Source organism: Bombina bombina, chromosome 4 (assembly GCF_027579735.1).
Source record: "Bombina bombina isolate aBomBom1 chromosome 4, aBomBom1.pri, whole genome shotgun sequence".
Taxonomy (NCBI): Eukaryota; Metazoa; Chordata; class Amphibia; order Anura; family Bombinatoridae; genus Bombina; species Bombina bombina.
In genome coordinates, this window is record NC_069502.1 from 116,515,701 (window position 1) to 116,541,776 (window position 26,076).

The window sequence follows — 26,076 nt, forward strand, 5'->3', positions numbered from 1 at the left end:
ATATATTTAGAACTTTATATAAAAGTGCCCAACCATAGCTTAGAGTGTCACAAAAATAAGACTTACTTACCCCAGGACACTCATCTACATGTAGTAGAAAGCCAAACCAGTACTGAAACGAGAATCAGTAGAGGTAATGGTATATATAAGAGTATATCGTCGATCTGAAAAGGGAGGTAAGAGATGAATCTCTACGACCGATAACAGAGAACCTATGAAATAGACCCCGTAGAAGGAGATCATTGAATTCAAATAGGCAATACTCTCTTCACATCCCTCTGACATTCACTGCACACTGAGAGGAAAACCGGGCTCCAGCCTGCTGCGAAGTGCATATCAACGAAGAATCTAGCACAAACTTACTTCACCACCTCCAAGGGAGGCAAAGTTTGTAAAACTGATTTGTGGGTGTGGTGAGGGGTGTATTTATAGGCATTTTGAGGTTTGGGAAACTTTGCCCCTCCTGGTAGGAATGTATATCCCATACGTCACTAGCTCATGGACTCTTGCTAATTAAATGAAAGAAACACGGATTATCCTAATGAAATGGAGCATTTGAAAGTGAAAACAGTATATAAAAAACTGTTGTGAAACTTGCATATACTGTATATGCCAAGAACAAAGTACTGCACACAGGAAAGAGTTGGCACAAAATGAATTCAGAAAACAGAGTATTTAAAAAAGAACATACATACACACAATATATATATATATATATATATATATATATATATATATATATATATATATATATATATATATATATATTAAAAACACACATGCATACACACACTTGATACAGGATCTCCTAAACAAAGGTGAAGCACAAATGAGATTAAGATATTACAAAATTACAACCTATATGAAAAAGGTACATTAGGTGTGAGTCTAGAAGCATAATTAGGTTTTGTGCTAGGTTCAGAGAAATGGTCCTCCTATCAAATTGTATGTCATATCTGCCAATTTGGCAGTTGTCAACTCTATCTAGACTAGCAGTTATTAACAGCTTATATCAGTCACATAACTTCTTCAACCCGGTCTACAAAAAACCCCCACCTCCCTCTATGGAGTCTTACTTTCAGTGGCGGACTATAATAGAAGGATAGATAGTCACCGCTATTTGTCACTTGGGGAGGGGGGCATATGGTGAATTGAGGGTCATGCCCTTAACATTGATGCTCTTGACTTTCTGAAATAATTTAAATATCCAAGTCATGGCACTGCAATACCCTACAACATTATGCACAGCATATTATATTAAAGGTAAAAAGGAAAATAAAATCAGCACAAGAACACATTTGAAGACATTGTAAAAATGATGAAAAAAATAAAAATATGCCTTTTGATTCCCCTATATATATATATATATACATATATATATATATATATATATATATATGTCACTGAGAAATTGATATTTGTTGAATGTACATCTGTATGTAAGTGACTGCACCATTGTACATTTATAAGTAATGCCTAGGTATCCCTAGGTATTTTGTAGGGTATTTATCTCTGCACAGAAAATCTGTGATACATAAAATAATAAAGTGCATATAAGTTAAACTGTCACAAAATACATCAGAGTATCTATAAATATGTGGTATACATGGTCAAACACATTTTACATATTTTGAATTAGTTGAGCAAAGAATATGAATTTGATGACGGCTCGCTGGAAGAACTCATCTGTGCAGAAGAAATATTGTATGCTCCTAAAACAAAATATAAAGCATTTGATTAGCTTCTAAACAGATTTGGGAGGTTTTTATAATTAAAAACGTGAAATTGATCATCAACAAATAAAAAAAAATAAAAAAAATCAAACTCACAAAAACATTTAAAATTCAAGCAACAAAAAATGTATTTATAGATCTTAATGAGTAGAATAAAGAGCAAACTTTGTTTTTTGCCACAATTAAAAAGATCAAGTTTAGGGAATGTTAGCTATACTGCTTATGAAGATGGGAATAATAATAAAAAAAAAGAAGTGTGTTTTTGTGTATTTTTGTACCACTGGTGAAAAGTTTTAGAACAACGCCATTTTTCCATTTTTTATAGAAATTTAAGCATTTTAATGTCTCAGTGTAATCTGAAATTAAAGCATAGAATAAAACTCATTGGAGATAACAAAAAGAAAAGTAGCAACCTGTTGCCGATATAAACTGTTGAACACACTTGTGGCATTCTTTCAACAATGGAAATCAAATGTTTGGAAACTTCTTCCAAACACTATTGCTGAAGTTTCCACAAATGTTGCTTTTCTTTTGCTGCTGGGCTGACAATTACAGGACTTGAAGCCTACTACCTTGGTTGTTTTTTTTCTTCAAATGAAGTTCTGACATAGCCTAGGTATGTTTTAGTGATTAGCGTTCTGTATGATAAACCTCTGGCCAACAATGTGAATACTAGGAGGTATTGCATTGCCCTTCAAAATGCTGTGGCAGTCATTGGTTTTGGGTGCCACTCGCTTTGTGCATATCGCCTAAAGGGACACTGAACCCACATTTTTTTCTTGCATGATTCGGATAGAGCATGCAATTTTAAGCAACTTTCTAATTTACTCTATCATTTTTTTCTTCTTCATTCTCTTGGTATCTTTATTTAAAAAGCAGGAACGAAAGTTTAGGAGCCGGCCCATTTTAGGTTCAGCACCTGGGTAGCGATTGCCGATTGGTGGCTAAATGTAGCCACCAATCAGCAAGTGCTATACAGGGTGCTGCAGCTGAAAGTGAGACTTGCTTACTTTGACCATTGGATCTGCCAGTTATGGGTCTGCCAGGGCTCTTCCTGTCAGTTTTTGCCAGTTTCCAAATGACTTTTGATGTTGTGTAAAACTGCACTTACTGACACCTTGGCTATCTTTGCAATTTCTTTAAAAGAACATACTTATACCTTCATTTGTTTAAATCCAGATAGTTGTGTGTTGCACTATTACACAAATAAATCCTGCTCCGAAAGAGCCGAATGCAGTTACCTGCAGCCATATTCGGCATTTGTTTGTATAAAATGAATGCACATGTCTAGTTAGGATGGTCTATCTTCCTTTGTTAATTGTCCTTTTCTCAACATTATGATATCAATATACAATTTCATGCAAATAATGCCTGACATGGGTAGTAACACAATCTGCTCCAACACTGCTTTTACACAGAGGGTTTGTAAATAATCAGCTGGAAAAATGGAGGTGTTCTAAACCTTTTGACTGGTAATGTGTTCAGCTAAAGATCAATAAATGAATAAGCAATATAGCTACACTTCTCCAAACCTGACTTTTCTTTAAAATCTGATAAGTACAATGATTAAAGAAAAGCTTCAATCCATGACATGCATGGATTACATAAATGCGAAATTCTAAAGAGCAAGCCCCAAAAGCAGAATTTTGATGGTTGTTTTTCAGCGATACAGGTAGCAGCATTTTAAGCGAAATAATCTATATATATATATATATATATATATATATATATATATATTTTTTTTTTTGCAAAGCAAATCAGTAAGATATTTTATGATATGAACAGACACATGATCATATCCACTAGAGTAAGATCTGCAGGTGAGAAAAGACCAAACAGAACCTGAGAGTTCTCTCTCGGAGAATAATCTCACTTTAGTGAATACAACCCAGTATATCAATTGTTAAAACCAAAAAAACACAACAACGAAAAACCAAACACAGTAACAAACATTTACAGTATAAAGAAGAACACACAATGACAACTCAGACCTGTATTAATTCTTCCCTCATCTATGTTTTTCTTGTAATGATCTAGTGGAAGGCAAACACATTTCCAGTGATATATTGTTCGTTGCTGACTTACATGGAGAAAAGTAAATTCATAAACCTTCAGACTGGTATTTGCATACCACCCAAACCCATATTGTTTGTGTGCCAGGGTCTTAGGGCCATATGCATACAATTCCTTTAACAAATTAGTAATGCAGGTACTGCCGCTTGTTTCATTTTGCTGCTACTGATTGCTATGCTCTCTGCTTATGGGTGGAACAACTAGCAGTTATATCAGATGCAGCAAGTGTCATCGCAACCTCTTGCAGTAACACAAGAGGGGGGATAAAGTGCTGCTACTCTGTTGGGCGCAAGTTTGTGCCAGTGCAGCCCTTTCCAACAAGCAGCTATATTTCCAACTGTCACCCTACCCCCCAGATTTGCCTGGGATGTTTTCCTTGGTCTTGCACAATTGGTTGTGTGAAAGCAGAGCAGAGGGATACCCCCAGCTATGAACACCTGCATTTTGTTAAATGGGCCCTAAAGCTAATGCATAAAACATTGTTCTTGCCGGCATTGTTACGTTACATTGGCGCCACTGTAGTTGTGAGATATAGCAAGACAGCAGCATAGAGATATGAAACTGGCAAATCCCCTGAGAAGTAGGAGGGACCTCTAGATATACGTATTGTGGCCAATCAGGCAGGTGCAAGGACTTAAAAAAACCTGTATATCCTACATGGTTACATGAGACACATGTAGTTGTATTTCATCTACCACGTTTTCATACATTTGCTTAATTAAAGGGACATTACTGCCAAAACTGATATACACATAAGTGCATTACAATTTTAAATAGAGGCATTCTTAGAGTACACGTGTTAATACAAATACTTCTACTAAAAGCTACCACAACTTTTAGTGAGAAATTTTACTGCATGTGTCAACACATATGCTCCAAGAACCAGCATTTAAACAGTAGATCTCCTCAAAGAGCTAATGGTGCCTTCCATAGCGATGGCAAGGACTCATTTTACACGATAAAGCTGCCCTGTTTAAATGCTGGTACATGAAGCATATCTAGATTTGCTTCACATGAACAGTGATAGCTTTTATTAGAAGCATGTTTGCTAATAGGACTGTGCTCAAGCTGTAATATCTCTTTAATTGTGAATCTTGAATGAAAACTAATTTTTGAAATCCATTTTATTAGTTCTTTCCAACTCCAGCTGTAGCCAGTTCCACAACTTATCTGAAAATGCTATAAAAAGCAACAACAAATTATTTTCAGGTATAAATATAGTTTGTAATCGGAATCAGCTTCTTAATAGACAGAGGCCCATTTATCAAGCTCCGTATGGAGCTTGTGGGCCCGTGTTTCTGGCGAGTTTTCAGACTCGCCAGAAACAGCAGTTATGAAGCAGCGGTCTAAAGGCCGCTGCTCCATAACCCTGTCCGCCTGCTCTGAGCAGGTGGACAGGAATTGCCACAATTCAACCCGATCAAGTACGATCGGGTTGATTGACACCTCCCTGCTGGCGGCCCATTGGCTGCGATTTTGCAGGGGCCGCGTTGCACCAGCAGCTCTTGTGAGCTGCTGGTGCAATGCTGAATACGGAGAGCGTATTGCTTGCGGACCTGATCTGCACTGTCGGATCAGGTCCGCAAGACTATTGTTAAATAGGCCTCCATGTCTTAACATTCATATTTTAGAACCCTAGACATTCACCCTACCATTAAAACATTTCTATAGAACCATTGTCAACATTTGCATATCCCATGTTAACATTTGAATAGCTAATTTGAATGATTACATTTGAATGTTGATTCATATAGAATTACAGTGAAGACCGGAGAAACAGTGCTTGAATGTTAATATCTGAATAATACATTCAGTATTGGGAAAGTTAATATTCGTTCGCAAACAAAAATTTCTAACGTTTGGGAAACAGACTTTAAAGAGACAGTCTAGTCAAAATTAAACTTTCATAATTCAGATACGGCATGCAATTGTAAACAACTTTCCAATTTACTTTTATTATCAAATTTGCTTTGTTCCCTTGGTGGTATTTTTGAAAAACTAAACCTAGGTAGTCTCAAACTGATTTCTAAACCGTTGAAAACCGCCTCCTAGCTCAGAGCATTTTAAAAGTTTTTCACAGATAGACAGTACTAGTTCATGTGTGTCATATAGATAACATTGTGCACACTCCCGTGGAGTTATTTAGGAGTATGCACTGGTCGGCTAAACTGCTTGTCTGTCAAAAGCACTGAGATAAGGGGGCAGTCTGCAGAGGCTTAGATACAAGGTTATCACAGAGGTAAAAGGTATATTAATATAAAACATGTTGGTTATGCAAAACTAGGTAATGGGTAATAAAGAGATTATCTATCTTTTTAAACAATAAAAATTCTGGTGTAGACTGTCTCTTTAATTTAGGGTGCAGAAACACAGCCAACTTTAGTCTTTTTTTTTTTTAATGAACTTCCCTAAACATTTACCCATTTCTACTTTCAAATATTAATATATTCCATCATATGCCTACAGAAAGACGACCCTACCAGGAACGAACAACAGCTCAGTATGGCGAGTTCTCTTTCTGTATGCAGACTCCATCATAATTCTATTAACTTTTACCTACCAATCTGGGTTATTATTCCTTTTAAAATATATCCTTCAGCAAATTCTAGATTTTTAACCAAAAAAATGGACTACCGTATTTTGCATTTCATTGTTTGCTAAAACATTTCAATTTTGGGTTCAAATATACCATTCAAATGTAGCGGTTATTTAACCCACATAACGTCATCATCGGACCACACATTTTTCTTTATAGTTTCTTATTTTAATGGCTACTCATCAAATAAAAGGGAAAGAAATGAGTGAAAAAAATCTTCCTGTTTCAAGACTATAAAGGAATAGGGATTCTATTGGATTTTCTCCTTGAAAAAAAGCATTATGGGCAGTTAGAGCAGAGCACAGAGAGAAATCACTAGAAAGGGTGTGCCTATCACGCCAACCGCTAGATTACAAGTGGAGCGCAAATTAGTGTTTCTGTGTTATCTTCGCTAGAAGCAAATTTTTCACGCATGTTGGATAAGGTGCGTATTACAAGTTGAAAGTAAAAAGTTTGCGCACGAGCGGAACTTAGAATATCATCAACATATTCCCCCATAGACGTCAATGCAACGAGAAAAGTGGAAAATAAACCTAACACCCATACTCGTGCACAAACCTGACATGAAATATGAATGTTTCACATTCCAATGTTCTTCACACAGCAGAATATTACATATATATTATATGTCTCACTTCTGCTATTGATGTGGGGTGTGATAGCTGTGTATGTCCTTTGTAGCTTACTGGTTTGCCTGTTCCTGGTTTTAAGTCCGTGTTAGGCCCAATCCACCACCTAGGTTTGGAGGTAGTGGCTGGATCGCAGAGTATGGCATATTTGCCGTTTTCGGGTGGTTTCAGTGGCGGTCAGTGGGTAGGAGGCAGTGGCTGTGTCCCTTAAGCTGTGGAGGGAGAGCATCTGGTAGATCGCGGCCTGGATGTAGCACGCAACGTGATTGTGGTGCGGCCTAGGGCGGCTGGCGTGTCCTGTTTGGCGGTCAGTTTCGGGCCGCCTCAGAAGCTGCCAATTTTCAATTTAGGGAGGAGGGGATGAGTTAGGGATGCATCCTTCGGTAGGTAGAGGGGAATTAGAGGCAGGATGGCCAGGATATCCACCAGATTTAAGAGCCTCCATGGCGGAGCTCTGGAGTTATGCTGCACTCATGTCAGCGGCCGGCTCCTCCCCTTAAAATAACTTTTTTACTGTTTCTGCTCCATGATATAGAAAGGGTGCAGGAGCCAATTTGCAGATTAATTTAATGTAAGACTTTAAGATGACTAAAGTGTAGACTGTCCCTTTCAAGAAAGAATTAGAACTACTATTACATTAAATGAATGTTAGAATGTTGTGCAAACATTCAGAATTCGAAACGATCTAATGTGTTAAAATTTGTTTCAATTTTCAAATGTTGCAAAACATTCGCCCACCCCTAATACATACATACATACATACATACATATTTAGACATGTGTATGTATCTTTATGTTAAAGCCGTTTGCAGGCCTTTTCTTTTTTTTCAACACCTGAGACCTCATATATTTAAACCCCTTCTAACACTTTTTAATGCAATATCTTTTCTAATAATTTTTATTAAAATAAAAAACTTCCTCAAGAGGTAGTAGCAACAAACACTGTGGGGGACTTTAAAAATGCATGGGACAAGCATAGGGCTATCCTACGAACTAGTTTATACTGTTAGGTAAGGTCGGGCAGACTTGCTGGGCCTATGGCTCTTATCTGCCGTCAATATCTATGTTTCTATTATATAGTGTGTTATTATGAGTGTAACTGTACTTTAAAATGTATTTTTGATGTTTTTGTGTAACTTTTTAGTCGAGCGTAATAGTCAACTAGAGCTAGTGTGAAGTCACGCTAACCTGATGCACATTAAATTCAACTGTGCTCAAGCGAACAAGTTTACTTTCAACTTGTACTGTACTTCCGAAGACCCACGACTACCCCTTATCATGCTTGTGCACAACAGTTAGCGCACCACTTGTAATCTATCCCCAAATAAGCTTCACTACACTGAGACTCACATTGTATATATCTTTGGTTGCTTATATAGGCGTGTAACTCCCACTTAAATTGGCATATAACTTTAATTTGTGTCTTAATTTTAACTTTTGAAATACATTTGACCTTTTATGAAGTTTCACTAAACCAGTCTGGGTTATTACAGAGAGCACTTGTGTCTTAGAGCTAGAGTCGCTTATGAAGATGAGAGTAGTGGTTTGTCTGTGTTGAAGGCCTGAACATTGGTTGCAGAAGAATGTTATGAGTTTTCGGGTTTTCCCTTTTCCATTATAGTTTAAGGAAATTGAGGAATCAAGGACTAAAGGAGTGAATCGAATTAAGGACTTCCTTACAACAATGGACTATCTTAGCCTCTACTATTTTATACACTATTTTATGTCACATTTGTTTTACTTCTATTAATTACACTTTTATTCATATAATATTGTTTTGTTGAATCTTAATTTGTCATTCATAGATGGTTACAACTTAGACATGGAAGAAAATTTGTATTTAATACAAAGGCTGAATATGGCTGCAGACATCAGCATTAGTCTTTTTATGGAACCGGATATAGCAGTTACGAGTGGGCAAATGTTTCTAAAAATTCGAAATTTAAAACTAATTTTGATACATTCATTCGTATTTCAAATGTTTATATAACATTCTAACATTCTATTTTCAAATTTTCGTTTTCAAATTTTTCAATAAAATTCAAAAATATTCGTTCGAATAATAAAATGTTTAGCTATGTATTCATTCAATTTCAAAATGTAATATTCGAATGTGACATTCAAATTCGAAATAGTATTTCTAGTCTAATACTGTGTTTAATAAATGTAATATTCGAATTCGAATGCTACATTTGAATGTCACATTCGAATTCGAAATAGTATTTCTAGTCTAATACTGTGTTTTTAAATGTAATATTCGAATTTGAAAGTGACATTCGAATTTGAAATAGTATTTCTAATTTACAACTGTGTTTAATAAATGTGATATTCAATTTGAATTTGATATTCGATTTGAATGTGATATTCGATTTGAATGTGACATTCAAATTCGAAATAGTATTTCTAGTCTAATACTGTGTTTTATAAATGTAATATTCAAATTCGATTGTGATATTCAATTCAAATGTGATATTCGATTTGAATGTGACATTCGAATTCAAAATAGTGTTTCTAGTCTACAATTGTGTTTTATAAATGTAATATTCGAATTCGAAAGTGACATTCGAATTCGTATGTTACATTCGAAAATCGAATTTTTAAGAATATTCGTTCTTATCAACATTCTATTATGTAAATCGAATTTCTACAATAACATTTGTTCTAACATTCGAATTTGAATATAAAAACACATTCGCCCATCCCTAATAGCATTATGTACAACAAATAAAGATCTGGATTTGCACTTTTACACCGATACACCTGGCTCAAAAAGATCCAAATCCATCTGCCTGCAGCCATATTTGCTTGCAGAACACAAATTTTCTCCCATGCCTAGTGAAGTTTATCAGGGTCTAACTCCTTGTTAACCAAAGAGGGATGCAATGTTCGGACAACCAAAAAGTTTGAAGGGACATTGTCGTCAAAATCCAAAAGGCTGCAGTTCAAGTTAGAATAAAAGCATTTTTATAAATACGTCTAGTAAAACCTTCCACTGCGTCTAACCGCTTTTACTATGCACGGGTGCACGTAGAGCATACCGTTCTGACTAGGTGTGAGGGGTAAAAGTTTGCAAAGTATTTCCAAAATGCTTCTATTCAAAACTGCATTGTGCATTTTAAATTTGGACTATCCCTTTAATGACTATTTCACAGTTTGTTAACCAATGTATGTGGTAGATGCCTCAGGGGGGATATCAGGCATATCCAGGCCACATATTTTCATTTTTTAGCTGACAAGGTTCACGCCTAACCGGTTGTTTGCAGCCGCTTCAGTTTCTTGTCATGTTGACCTGTTTAACGCCTTTAGAATAGTATCTATCAGGAATAATTCCAAGTAACGTCTATAACAATTGTGAATCGTATAACCACATCTTGTCTTACACATTAGTCCAGTAAAGGAGTCAGTCCTGCAACACAACAACTGCTAAAAAGTATTTAACAAAACAAAAAACACAACATACCTTTTCTACCAAACAAATTGAAGACTCCTTTAGAAAATGGAGTATCTGTAGAAGAACTTGCATTTGTAGTCTGAAAAACAAAAAAGTTTAAAGTAAGTTATGAGGAAATAAACATAAAATGTATGTTACCAGCTAAACAAATACGAAGAGGAAAAATATCCAAAACAATTTTCTAGAAAATCTAAAAAAATCTAATCAAATAAATGATTTGAAGAACACCACAAATTGATAGTCACTAGACACTGCTTATTGTAGTTTTTTTTAATATTTAAAAATCTATGCAAGTTTTTATGAAAAGATTATTAATATATACAATTTACAGCTTACTAACAGGATAAGGGCAGAGAGAAATACATTAATTAAAAAAAAAAACATGGGCTTTCCAACTCTTTTTAAAAGTTGTAATGTAGAATCTAGGCTTAACACGGTTATATCCCACAGTCACTGGTTGCACACTCAGGTGACCCATGTCTCTAGCTGGCAGAAAAGAAAACCTAGGTTATAATATGGCAGACCAAACTGCTTTATGGATACTAGAATGTATAATTTTTTCCAAATCTTAATCAACTAATATAATTAAAAAAAAAAATGTATCTCAGGCTAATATTAGTTCATTCTATTTAGAAATTATTTCGTTTTTAAAATGTCCCTTTAAAGCAGTAGCCGGCCACTAGCTTTTCCCAAAAAATTATTCTCAGCTGAAGCACAGGGACATTAGTGCTTTCCAAGAATAAATTAGGCAATTTAAGTTACAATAAAGACAAAATTAATACACACATTCAAAATAATTGTTTTAAAAACCATTTAAAACTTTCACCTTGTAAATGCAATGTGCAGGGTTTAGTAAATATAAGTAGTTCAGGACCAAGCCACTTGAGAACCTTGGAAAGCATGTTTATTTTATTTATTTTGATTGTGTCCAATTAGTTTTTTTTTTAAAAGCAAATCCCTATGTAGAATGTAGTTGGGTCAGGTAAACTACTATAGCATAAAGTACACAATTACCTCCAGCCCCTCTGGGAGGTAGAACCCTTTCCAGAGGTATTTTATGGCAAACACAAGCAAAAATAAATAATTTATGATCAAGACGGAAAAAAAAATGTGATAATTTGTTTTATGAAGTTTTACAGCGAACATTAAGCAAACATTCTAAACAGTTACTGTAAAGAAGTTTGCTTTGGCTAAACAAAATGCAACCACTAATGGCAACTCTCAAATCACAAAATACCTTTGTCTGCTGTGAAGCCCATCTTGTGAAAGAGAATGTTTTGAGTAAAGACTCTCGCACCTACATATTTAAATAAAAAAAAGGAATTAGGCCAAAATATTTTTAACAGATTGACTACATTTTTTAGAAAGGTTACTGAGTCTCAAATGCTTTAACTCATTAAAACATTTACATTTTAGCACCACGCCCCCCGAAACACTGTTTTTAACTCCTGTAAAAGAGTTAAAGGGATATGAAACTCATCAAAATATTCTTTCATGATTCAGGTAGAGCATACAATACAATAAAACTTTCTAATTTACTTCTATTATCATTTTTTTCTTCCTTCTCTTAGTATCTTTTGTTAAAAAGCAGGGACGTATGCTTAGGAGCTGTCCTATTTCTGGAGCACTATATGGCAGCAGTTTTGCAAGAATGCTATTCATCTGAAAGAGCACTGTTTCCTGTCATGTAGTGCTCCTGTCCAGATGGTAGGTATCTCTTCAACACAGAATATCATGGGAACGAAGCTAATTTGAGAATAGAAGTAAATTGGATTTTTTTTTAAAATAAGCTTTTTTTTTGGGGGGGGGGGGTTATACCCCTTTAAACAGATAAAGTCTTATTTGAGTGTCACAGAGAAATGCTGGTCCTAAGTAAGAAACAGCTGGTGGGCCAATCAGCAGCAGCAGTCACATAACCCCGCCTACCACATCTGATGAATTGGTTTATGTAATCATTGCACAATTAGGCCTCGATTTATCAAAGTCTGGTGGACCTGATGCGCCAGTGCGGATCAGGTCCGCCAGACCTCGCTGAATACGGAGAGCAATACGCTCTCCGTATTCAACATTGTACCAGCAGCTCACAAGAGCCAATCAGCCGCCAGCAGGGGGGTGTCAATCAACCCGATCGTACTCTATCGGGTTGATTTCCGGCGATGTCTTTCCGCCTGCTCAGGTTATGGAGCTTGATAGATAGGCCCCTATAGCTCTAACACTCAATTACCCTATTTAGCTGATTCAGCAGGCACAAAAACATTACCCCACATTTTAGTGATTCATTTGCCTTACATAAGCAGCAAGATTGGAAAAATTTGTCTCACTGGAAAGCTAGCAAATTTATTGTAGAACACTATTATAATGCTAAGAAGTTATATCTAGGGTACATTTCAAAGCTGAACACAAAAGATTAATCCATGAAAAGTTGTTTCTCTATTATTCATTTGCTTATTTTAGAATTAAGAAATGTCATTTTAAATAATCTTTAAAGGGAAATAAAAGTGCAAAAAGAAATGGTCTAATGTTTCTCATATGTAAACCATATTTAAATTATTTTATGATTTAGACAGAACATTTAATTTAACAACTTTCCAATTTACTTATCTAATTTGCTTCCTTCTCTTGGTATCCTTAGTTAAAAAAGGTAGGCTCAGGAGCAGCAATGTATTACTGGGGGAGCTAGATGATTGGTGGCTGCTCATATAGGCCTCTTATTGGTTCATCAGATATTTTAAGCTAGCTCCAAATAGTGCATTTGTGTTCCTTCAACAAAGGATACCAAGAAACTGAAACAAATTTGAAAATAGAAGTAAATTGGAAAGTTCTTTAAAATCACATGCACTGTTTGAATCATGAAAGAAAAATGCTGGTTTTGAAGTCCCATAAAGAGACATGAAACCCAAAAACTTTATTTCATGATTTGGATTGATCATACAGTTTTAAACAACTTTCCAATTTACTTATATTATCTAATTTACTTCATTCTTGTGGTATTCTTTGTTGAACGAGCATGGACTACTGGGAGCTAGCTGAAAGCCAATGACAAGAGGCATATATGAGCAGCCACCAATCAGCAACTTCTGAGCCTACCTAGGAATACTTTTTTTTTTTAACAAAGGACACAAAAAGAAAGTTAGATACTAGAAATAAATTGGAAAGTTATTTAAAGGGATGGTAAAGTCATAATTAGACATTCATGATTTAGACTGGGCATACAATGTTATAGAACTTTCCTATTTACTTTTATTATTTAATTTGCCTGCTTCTCTTGTTATCCATCCTTTGCTAAAAGGTTTACGTAGATAAGCTCAGTCAGGAGCAGCACAGAACGTAGGTTCTAGCTGCTGATTGGTGGATATATATATATATATATATATATATATATATATATATATATATATATATATATATATATATATATATATATATATATATATATACACACACACAGTTGTGCTCATAAGTTTACATACCCTGGCAGAATTTATGATTTCTTGGTCATTTTTCAGAGAATATAAATGATAACACAAAAACTTTTCTTTCACTCATGGTTAGTGTTTGGCTGAAGCCATTTATTATCAATCAACTGTGTTTACTCTTTTTAAATCATAATGACAACAGAAACTATCCAAATGACCCCGATCAAAAGTTTACATACCCTGGTGATTTTGCCTGATAACATGCACACAAGTTGACACAAAGGGGTTTGAATGGCTATTAAAGGTAACCATCCTGTGATCTGTTTGCTTGTAATTAGTGTGCGTGTATAAAAGGTCAATGAGTTTCTGGACTCCTGAGAGACCCTTTCATCTTTCATCTAGTGCTGCACTGATGTTTCTGGATTCTGAGTCATGGGGAAAGCAAAAGAATTGTCAAAGGATCTGCGGGAAAAGGTAGTTGAACTGTATAAAACAGGAAAGGGATATAAAAAGATATCCAAGCAATTGAGAATGCAAATCAGCAGTGTTCAAACTCTAATCAAGAAGTGGAAAATGAGGAGTTCTGTTTGATAACATATTGCATTCATCTTGCCAACAATTCTGACCAAATTTCCTGTGCCTTTGTAGCTCACACATCCCCAAAACATCAGCGATCCACCTCCATTTTTCACAGCAGGAATGGTGTACCCCTCATCTTAGGCCTTGTTAACTCCTCTCCAAATGTAACGTTTATGGTTGTTGCCAAAAAGCTCAACTTTGGTCTCATCACTCCAAATGACTGTGCCAGAAGGTTTGAGGCTTGTCTCTGTGCCGTTTGGCGTATTGTAAGCGGGATACTTTGTGGCATTTGCATAGTAATGGCTTTCTTCTGGCAACTCGACCATGCAGCCAATCTTTCTTCAAGTGCCTCCTCTTATTGTGTATCTTGAAACAGCCACACCACATGTTTTCAGAGAGTTCTGTATTTCACCTGAAGTTATTTGTGGGTTTGTCTTTGCATCCCGAACAATTTTCCTGGCTGAAATTTTAGTTGGTCTATCTGACCGTGGTTTGGTTTCAACAGAACCCCTCATGTTCTACTTCTTGATTAGAGTTTGAATACTGCTGATTCGCCTTCTCAATTCCTTGGATATCTTTTTATATCCCTTTCCTGTTTTATACAGTTCAACTACCTTTTCCCACAGATCCTTTGACAATTCTTTTGCTTTCCCCATGACTCAGAATCCAAAAACGTCAGTGCAGCACTGGATGAAAGATTCAAGGGTCTGTCAAGAGTCCAGAAACTCATTGACCTTTTATACACACACACTAATTACAAGAAAACAGATCACAGGTGAGGATGGTTACCTTTAGAAGCCATTCAAACCCCTTTGTGTCAACTTGTCTGCATATTATCAGGCCAAAATCACCAGGGTATGTAAACTTTTGATCAGGGTCATTTGGGTAGTTTCTGTTGTCATTATGATCTAAAAAGAGTAAACACAGTTGATTGATAATAAATTACTTCAGCCAAACACTAACCATGAGTGAAAGAAAAGTTTTTGTGTTATTTATATTCTCTGAAGAATGACCTAGAAATCATAAATTCTGCCAGGGTATGTAAACTTATGAGCACAACTGTATATTTATGTGTTTATATGTGTAACGCATTAACACAAATATATATTTATATAAGCATATATAGTTTTAGTAATAACAGTCCCCATAGACCACAATGTAAAGGCACTTTTCAGTGCCATTTTTTTTTCTAACACCCCACATCCGCTCACTTTAATTTTTTTAGTTGATGGCATTTGGCGGTGAAATGGTGGCATGAAATACACCAAAATAGGCCTCGATCAATACCTTGGGTTATCTACTTAAAAAAAAATATAGAGAGAGATTTGATAAGTAAATAAAAAAACAAGGCTCTATTTCTGTTTAAATAGAATGATAGCAAAAATGCTCTGGTATTTTGGGCAAGTTTTTGTCTGGAAGTCCCGGTAGTGAAAGGGTTAATAAACTAAAGACAGGGGCAATATGGCAGGCATATCATTTCTAGGGCTTACCTTCTTGTCCAGTAAACACCCAAACAGCAAAATAAACAACCCCTGAAACAAAAAAATATATATTATTGCAAAACATTTTCTTGAAATATTCCCTTATACTTCGGTTTATCAAGCTGTTAATTTTTTTCACATATGAGGGAAGTGATTGTCATTTCAGACAAAATCACAGACATTGCAAAATAGTTTAATTTAAAAACAAATTACAAAGCAAGGGCTTAAAATCGTATACAATACTAATCTAATGATAAAGCAAATTGCTCTAAATATGATAACCCACACCTACAACATAGATTCACTAGAAAAACAAGGTCATAGTTTTAGCTTCCACACAATATACAAATGTTAGAGTTAGTTAAAGGGACACTGAACCCAATTTTTTTCTTTCACGATTCAGATAGAGCAAGCAATTTTAAGCAACTTTCTAATTTACTCCTATTATAATTTTTTCTTCGTTCTCTTGCTTTCTTTATTTGAAAAAGAAGGCATCTAAGTTTTTTTTGGTCTAGACTCTGGACAGCACTTTTTTATTGGTGGATGAATTGATCCACCAATCAGCAAGAACAACCCAGGTTGTTCACCAAAAATAGGCTGGCATCTAAACTTACATTCTTGCATTCCACATAAAGATACCAAGAGAATGAAGACAATTTGATAATAGGAGTAAATTAGAAAGTTGCTTAAAATGTTATGCTCTCTGAATCGCGGAAGAAAAAAATTGGGTTCAGTGTCCCTTTAAGCCTTTGCGCTAACTGCAGAGTGCAATGTGACATACAGCAGCTGATAAGCTGAACCTATACCATTTTATCCATAGGTTTAACCTTTATTTTCAGACTTACCTATAAGATATGAGTAAGTTTAATATCCTTTCAATTGCAACACAACCACTAATTTGCCCCCTCTTTTTTAAGGGATTCTTCTTGAAGGGACAATAAAATCATTTAAATATTAATGGATTGGATAGAACATGACATTTTAAATATCTTTCCAAATTTACTTCTCTTATGTTAAAGAATAATCCACCGTGAGCTCAGGAGAGTGCATGTGAGTTTATCCATCTGGCAGCAATGTTTGCAACTATGTATAACATTACTATAAACATTGTTGCAAACTTGTGCCACGGACTGCTAAAGAACATGTGTATACTCCTAAGCTCCTATAAGCATATATAGGATTACTATTCAACAAATGATACCAAGAGAACAATGAGAATTTGACAATTCGAGTAAATTGGAAAGTTGTTTTAAATTATAGGCTCTAAATCATGTACAGTAACTCATTTCAAGGACAGCACCACGTTGCTTGCAATAAAGCACCAATCATTTAAAAGTACCCCAACTGGGTCTCTTGCCACTGCTTCTGTATTTTCCAATAAAAAAAAAAAAAGTCTCAGTTGGGGTACTTTTAAATGAGTGGTAAATCTGATAATGGCAGTAAATTGGAAAGTCTCTTAAAACGGTGTGCTCCATCTAAAAGTTTTATTTAACTTTAGCTTCCTTAAAGGGACATTCGACCCAATACATATTCGTTATTACTTATTGTTACATACCAGGCAAACATCTTACAATTGGTTTCAAATCTATAATCTTGTAAGAAGTATATGAAACTTTTAAATAACTGATTGCTAGCAGACAAAAATGGCTGCCAAGCCCCGCCCACAGCTTTCTACTTGTCCAGATAGCTGTTTTCTTGCATGATAGTTTAGCAGTGCATGTTTAATATTTTTTAGTTAGTTATTTCAAATTGCACAAATCAGCATGTGAGAGTAGGAAAAACGTATTTAAGAGTTGATCCCGCATCTACTTTTAGTTTTTTTCATTGTATGCAGATGGCTTTGTTCCCCTCTACTGCTCACGTTACTTACTGAACCCAGCTAGTGCTTTAGCAATATGGATGTGGATATGTTCAGTGACTGGCTAAACTATTTATTTCTGAAAGATTCAAGGTAATTGTAAAAACAAAATTTATGCTTACCTAATAAATTAATTTATTTCTTGACACAGTGAGTCCACGGATCATCATCAATTACTGTTGGGAATCAATACCCAAGCTAGAGGACACAGATGATTAGGGAGGGACAAGACAGGTAACCTCAACAGAAGGCACCACCTCTTGAAGAACCTTTCTCCCAAAAGAAGCCTTAGCCGAAGCAAAAGTATCAAATTTATAAAATTTTGAAAAAGTATGTAGGGAAGACAAAGTTGCAACCTTGCAAATCTGGTTCACCAAAGCCTCATTTTTGAAGGCCCAGGAAGAAGAAACAGCCCTCGTGGAATGAGCCGCAATTCTCTCAGGAGGTTGCTGCCCAGCAGTCTCATAGTAAATGAATAATACCTTTCAGCCAAAGAGAAAGAAGAAGCCGTAGCTTTCTGACCTTTGTGTTTCCCAGAGAAACACACAAACAAAGCAGAAGACTGGCGAAGTCCTTAGTCACCTGCAAGTAGAGTTTCAACGCATGCACAATATCTAGGTTGTGCAGCAAACGCTCCATAGGAGAAGAAGAATTCGGACACAGAGAATAAACAACAATCTCTTGATTAATATTCCTGTTCGAAACAACCTTAGGAAGGAACCTAAACTTAGTACGGTGAACCACCTTATCAGAATGAAAGATAAGATAAGGAGAATCACATTGCAGCACCGAGAGTTCCAAGACTCTCCGAGCAGAAGTGATAACAAGAAACAAAACCTTCCAGGATAACTTCTTAATATCTAAAGAATGCATAGGCGCAAATGGAGCCTGCTGTAAAACCTTAAGAACAAGGTTAAGACTCCATGGAGGAGTAACAGGTTTAAACACTGGCCTGATTCTAACCAAGGCCTGACAAAAAGATTGCATGTCTGGCACATCTGCCAGACAAAGCAGAAATCTGACATTTCAGAGTACTTGCTGACAAACACTTCTCCAGACCCTCCTGGAGAAAAAACAAAATCCTAGGAATCCTGACTCCACTCCAAGAATAGCCATTGGATTCACACCAATACAGATATTTACGCCATATTTTATGGTAAATCTTCCTAGTAACAAGCTTACAAGCCTGTATCAAGGTCTCAATGACCGACTCTGAAAACCCATGTTTAGATAAAATTAAGCGTTCATTCTCCAAGTAGTCAACTTCAGAGAAACGAGATTTGGATGAAAGAAGGGACCCTGAAGTAAAAGGTCCTTCCTCAGAGGTAGCCTTCAAGGCGGAAGAGATGACATTTCCACTAGGTCTGCATACCAGATCCTGCGAGGCCACGCCGGTGCAATAAGAATCACTGACGCCCTCTCCTGCTTGATCCGAGCAATGACCCATGGGAGGAGAGCGAACAGGGGAAACAGGTATGTTAGACTGAAATGCCAAGGGGCCACTAGAGCATCTATCAGGACGGCCTGGGGATCCCTTGACCATGAACCATATCTTGGAAGCTTGGCATTCTGCCGAGATGCCATGAGATCCACCTCCAGCTGCCCCCATTTGAGGGTCAGGCTGGAAAACTCCTCCGGATGGAGTTCCCACTCCCTGGGTTGAAAAGTCGGTGGGCTCAGAAAATCTGCTTCCCCATTGTCTACTCCTGGAATGTGGATCGCAGAAAGACAACAGTTGTGGGACTCCGCCTACTGAATAATTCGGGCCACCTCTGTCATGGCCAAGGAACTCCGAGTTCCTCCCTGGTGGTTGATGTATGCCACTGTTATGTTGTCTGACTGGAACCTGATAAACCGGGCTAAAGCTAACTGAGGCTAGGCCCATAGAGCATTTAAGATCACTCTCAGTTCTAAGAGGTTTATGAGAACAAATGACTCCTCCCAAGTCCATAGACCCTAAGCTTTCAACGAGCCCCAGACTGCTCCCCATCCCAGCAGGCTGGCATGCATGGTCACAATCACCCAAGTAGGTCTGTGGAAGCAGGTTCCCTGGGAGAGGTGTTCCTGAGACAACCACCATAGAAGACAATCTCTTGTCACCTGATCCAGATCTATTAGCGGAGATAGATCCGCATAGTCCCCGTTACATTGTCTTAGCATGCATAACTGCATGGCTCTGAGATGGAATCGAGCGAACGGTATGATGTCCATGGAAGCCACCATCAGACCAATAACCTATATGCACTGAGCCACTGACGGCCGAGGATAGGTCTGAAGGGCAAGGCAAGAGTCGAAAATCTTGGATTTTATGACCTCTGTCAGAAAAATCTTCATCAATAGGGAATCTATTATGGTCCCCAAGAAAACTACCCTTGTAGCTGGAATCAGAACTTTTACCCAGATTCACATTCCATCCGTGGGAGCGAAGACAAGACAACAGCATCTCCGTATGAGAGTTTGCTTGTTGAAAAGACGATGCCTGAAACAGAATGTCGTCCAAATAAGGAGCCACTGCAATGCCCCGAGACCTTATGACTGCCAATAAAGCCCCCAGAACCTTTAAGAAAAATCTGGGAGCTGTGGCCAAGCCGAATGGAAGAGTCACAAACTGGAAATGATTGTCCAAGTAGGTAAATCTCAGAAACTTGTGATGATCCTTGTGAATGGGAACATGAAGTACGCATCCTTTAGTTCTATGGTTGTCATGAACTGACCCTCTTGGACCAAGGGAAGAATGGAACATATAGTTTCCATCTTGAAGGACGGTACTCTGAGAAACTTGTTTAGACATTCTAGGTCTAAAATGGGTCTGAAAGTTCCCTCTTTTTTGGGAACCACAAACAGATTTGAATAGAAACCCAGACTAAACTATTACTCCCAGGGCAGAAAGATTCTTGACACAATTTAAGAATGCCTCTCTCTTTATCTCTTGTACATATAATCTGGAGAGAAAAAACCTGCCTCTGGGAGGAAAAGTCTTGAATTCTATTTTGTACCCCTAGGATACGATGTCCACCACCCAGGGATCCGGAACATCTTGTATCTAGGCTTGAGCTAATTGAGAAAGTCTGCCCCCTACTGATTCCGCTCCCGGATTGGGGGCCAATCCTTCAGCTGCTGGTTTCTTAGACTGCTTTGCCTTGTTCCAAGACTGACCAGGCTTCCAGAAAGACTTGGATTGTTCCTGCTTGGAGGACGGAGGGGAGGGTTTACCTCTAAAGTTACGAAAGGAACGAAAATTACTCTGACATCCTTTGTTTATTCTTCTTGTCCTGAGGAAGAAAAGATCCCTTTCCTCCCGTAATATCAGAAATTATTTCAGCCAAATCAGGCCCAAACAAGGTCTTACCCTTGTAAGGGATTGCCAAGAGCTTGGACTTAGATGAAACGTCCGCAGACCAGGACTTCAAACATAAGGCTCTGCGAACTAGAACCGCAAAGCCAGACATTTTTGCTCCCAACTTAATGACTTGTAAAGAAGCATCTGTTATAAAGGAATTGACTAATTTAAGAGCCTTAATCCTGTCCTGGATATCCTCAAGAGGAGTATCTGTCTGAATAGAATCAGACAAGGCATCAAACCAGTAGGCTGCCGCACTTGTGACAGTGGTAATACACACCGCAGGCTGCCATTGGAGACCTTGGTGAACATACATTTTCTTTAGCAATTTCTCCAACTTCTTATCCATTGGATACTTAAAAGAGCAACTATCCACTATGGGAATAGTGGCCCTCTTGGCCAAAGTGGAAATCGCCCCTTCCACCTTAGGAACCATGACTCTTTAATGGAGGCAGCTAAAGGAAACATTTTCTTGAAAATTGGAGATGGAGAAAAAGTAATTCCAGGCCTCTCCCACTCCCGTGCAATAATCTCTGAAGCACAGTCTAGTACAGAGAATACCTCCACCATGGAGGGAACATCAAAGTACTTGTCCAGCTTACTGGACTTCTTAGGGTTGACTACAACGATGGTGTCAGAGTCATCCAAGGTAGCTAAAACCTCCTTTAGTAACAGATGGAGGTGCTCCAGCTTAAATCTGAATGATACCATTTCAGAATAAGAAGAAGGAATTATACTGTCTGAGTCTGAGATTTCACCCTCAGATGCTACAGAAGTGTCTTCCTCCTCAGACTTCTGAGAGGGAGCACCCTGAGTTGCCACAACTGGATCATAAACCTTATTCACTGATTCATTAAACTTCCTCTTGCACTTTCCCTGCAGCATGGGAAAAGCAGACAGCTCCTCAGATATTGCCGAGGATACCTGGGCAGCAATGTCTTGCAAAGAAACTCCAACCAAAGCGTGCGATAAACCGCAGGGCACTGGATGTGTAGATGAAAAAGATTGGGACGCTTGGGGAGAAAGCTGCGGCATATCTGATGTAGAACTTGACATCTGAACAGCATCCACCTTAGCTAATGGTGGCTCATGATCAAAAAGTATATCCCTGTAATGCAAAGTTCTCTTAATACATGAGTTGCAAAAGTGTATTGGCGGTTCTACCTGGGAGTCAAAACTTAAACCACATGTAACAGTTGGCAAAGCTTCTTGGTCCATTTTTCCCCACAAGAAGATTAAGAAGACAAAATAAAAATAAAAAACAGATCTATATCCTACTTTAGCTAATAAGGCTAAAAATGATACTGCCCCTTTAAATTTTAAAAACTAAAAATGAAGCAGGAATCTGAACCAACCCCAGGCAACCCTCTACACCTTAGCTGTTTTGCTGACGTGCCTACCTGTCCCACTGACAATGTATAATATCCCCACAGAAATGATCCAGCTCTAACTCCGGTCAAGGAAAGAGTTGCGCTTCCCTGTTGGCTGAATAACTCTGAACTCAGCCAAAAACTGCCTGTGACGATAGCGTTACAGCTCTGGAACTCACAGGAATTCAGTCCAGAAACGCGCAAAACTGACTGCCGCCTCTGAAGGGAACTGCCTCTCCTGTAGTCAGGGGCGGTCCCGGCGGCCATTAGGGAAAAAAACCCATTGCCGATAAGAAAATAAGAAAAACTCGATAGGCAAGCAGAATACCCCCATAGTCCTAGACGCGGAGTAATCTGTAGGCAAATACACATACTGAGCCACCAATAAATAATAAAGACACTCCCCATCGTCGACTGGGCCTGCTGACTGCCTGTAATTATCTCTCAAAGGGGTCAATGATAACACGTCCCAAAACAGCATCTAAGCTGCAAAAGTGCCAGATTTCCCCTCAAAATAAAGAAAAAACAGAATTTATGCTTACCTGATAAATTACTTTCTCCAACGGTGTGTCCGGTCCACGGCGTCATCCTTACTTGTGGGATATTCTCTTCCCCAACAGGAAATGGCAAAGAGCCCAGCAAAGCTGGTCATATGATCCCTCCTAGGCTCCGCCTACCCCAGTCATTCGACCGACGTACAGGAGGAAATATGCATAGGAGAAACCATATGATACCGTGGTGACTGTAGTTAGAGAAAATAATTCATCAGACCTGATTAAAAAAACCAGGGCGGGCCGTGGACCGGACACACCGTTGGAGAAAGTAATTTATCAGGTAAGCATAAATTCTGTTTTCTCCAACATAGGTGTGTCCGGTCCACGGCGTCATCCTTACTTGTGCGAACCAATACCAAAGCTTTAGGACACTGATGAAGGGAGGGAGCAAATCAGGTCACCTAAATGGAAGGCACCACGGCTTGCAAAACCTTTCTCCCAAAAATAGCCTCTGAAGAAGCAAAAGTATCAAATTTGTAAAATTTGGCAAAAGTGTGCAGTGAAGACCAAGTCGCTGCCTTACATATCTGGTCAATAGAAGCCTCGTTCTTGAAGGCACATGTGGAAGCCACAGCCCTAGTGGAGTGAGCTGTGATTCTTTCAGGAGGCTGCCGTCCGGCAGTCTCATAAGCCAATCGGATAATGCTTTTAAGCCAAAAGGAAAGAGAGGTAGCAGTCGCTTTTTGACCTCTCCTTTTACCAGAATAAACAACAAACAAAGAAGAAGTTTGTCTGAAATCTTTAGTGGCCTCTAAATAGAATTTTAGAGCACGGACTACGTCCAAATTGTGTAACAAACGTTCCTTCTTTGAAACTGGATTCGGGCACAAAGAAGGTACAACTATCTCCTGGTTAATATTCTTGTTGGAAACAACTTTCGGAAGAAAACCAGGCTTAGTACTTGATTGAAGAATAAAAACTACATTTAAACACCAAAAAACTCTTAGCCATCTCCGTGGAGATGTTGCCTGTGCAACGGCAAAGAGAATGACTGGGGTAGGCGGAGCCTAGGAGGGATCATATGACCAGCTTTGCTGGGCTCTTTGCCATTTCCTGTTGGGGAAGAGAATATCCCACAAGTAAGGATGACGCCGTGGACCGGACACACCTATGTTGGAGAAATACACTTGGCACTTACCTGAATGTCAATCTGTCCGGCAGCAGGACAGGTCACCCGGTTTGAGAGGGTTCTATCCCTCACATGGACCTGTGGAAAAAAAGAAAGACTAAGTAAGCTTACTCAGGCTTTCTAATAAGGGCAGCAAAACTGTTGGGAAAGCGCAAAGGGGATTGTACCCCACAAGTTCCCAATTGCTTAAAAGCCACCACTGCCCTACTGAAGAGACTGATGTGGGGTACAGCTAGACCCAGGGAAAGATCAGAGCAAACCTACTCTGCTTTAAAATAATAAAATCTTGATTGAAGCAAGCTCATATCAGACACAGAAAACTTCACCTCCTCCTTGCACCACAGGCAGAGAGAATGACTGGGGTTTGTGGGAAGCTTTGCTGTGGTGCTCTTTGCCTCCTCTTGCTGGCCAGGAATGATATTCCCAAAAGTAATTGATGATGATCCGTGGACTCACTGTGTCATTAGAAAGAAACAGGGGTTTCAGAGAAACACAGTCAATAAAATAGCGTTTAAGAAACACACAAATTCAATAAGCAAAACATCTTATACTGTGATAGAATGTTACATTAAAAGGTAAAGCTAATGCAAAAAATGAAATGCTATAATTATCTAGTATCTTTTAATAACTGTTTTCCCAGTGATCACAATCTTTAAAAACACCTCTTAAGCTTAAAATAATTACAAAAAAATTATGTGCTGTTTATCTCCAGTAATAAAAAAAGAAAGAATGATTAACCGCTTAATGTCATCAGCGGTCTTTCACATACCCCCTTAATGTGAAGTCCTGCAGTGAGGCATGTCAGCAAAGCTGCATTAGTAAACCCCTTAACGACTGCACAATATACAGGGTATGTCGGACTTAAGGGGTTAAGGACCAAAAAAATGGTAATTTTGTGGTTTCAGAGATTACATCATAGGTTCAGCAGGTGGTATATGTTGACAATCTTTTAACAGTGTGTAATAAAGCTAAAAGATGACATTTGTGCTTTTAACCTGTTGTGTTAAAAAACAGAGGTGTGTGCGTGTGTTGCTCTAAGGGATTTGAACAGGGCCATTATCCATATACTACTGGGCATGCCGGTTTGATGGGTTGTCAATTTGGCTATTTTTTTATTCGTGCAAACGTGCGTACTTTAATTTTTTTCAAAACTGACATTAAAAACTAAATAAATTTTATAAGCATACTACTGAAGTTATTCCCTACCACCCTCTAGTCATGGGTGCCCCCATGATGAAATCTATCTTTTTAATACATTCTAGTGCTAACCTGTTTGCACATGTGCAGTAGCTCTCCTTCAGATACCCGCAATGTAACCTAGATTCTAAAGTGGCAGCACCCATGATTAGAGAGAGGTGCGCAACATGTATTTAGTGTCCCTTTAACTGTAATAGTATGTAGAGTTGGTATCTGTTTTGTGAGGTTGCTTCCCAACGTCATCCAATATGGCAGCAGGTAATTTCTGTGCGTTTTGACCATGAACAAAACCAATGTTACACTGAAAAACATTTTGGGGTACTAGGTAATTTGTGGAAAATCTGTAAGCATGGGTTTATCAAGGCCTTTTAGCTGTTCAATTTGATAAGTGAAAAATGAGCCTGTGAATGTGTCTTTCTGATCACAATCCAAATTCCTGGTACTGAATAACAGGACTAGCACATTACTTATAGGACAATTTTGAAAAATAATGAAAATGGCAGATTATGATCACATCAACAAGAAAAAAAAATGCTCATTAGCAACTATAACCCACACAAAGCTAAATTTCTGCTTGGAAGATTTAACATTTTTCGGCTCCAGAGCAGGAATTAGTCGTGAGCAAGCAGAATCGGCAGATGCAGGCAGTTGCCAATTACCACCTGCATCT

General features: G+C 37.9%; 1 protein-coding gene across 1 annotated transcript in view; it reads right to left on the reverse strand.

Annotated features, from left to right (window-relative positions):
- Positions 1 to 905: 905 nt before the first annotated feature.
- LOC128655987 (adhesion G protein-coupled receptor F5-like) overlaps positions 906 to 26,076 on the reverse strand; it is a 194,214-nt gene continuing 169,043 nt past the window's right edge. The window contains exons 18-22 of the mRNA XM_053709613.1: positions 15,968 to 16,009; positions 11,720 to 11,779; positions 10,492 to 10,561; positions 3,725 to 3,766; positions 906 to 1,712 (exon numbers count right to left, since the gene is read on the reverse strand). Of these exons, the coding sequence (XP_053565588.1) occupies positions 1,636 to 1,712; positions 3,725 to 3,766; positions 10,492 to 10,561; positions 11,720 to 11,779; positions 15,968 to 16,009 (291 nt within the window). The 3' untranslated portion in view covers positions 906 to 1,635. The remainder of the gene's footprint in view (positions 1,713 to 3,724; positions 3,767 to 10,491; positions 10,562 to 11,719; positions 11,780 to 15,967; positions 16,010 to 26,076) is intronic.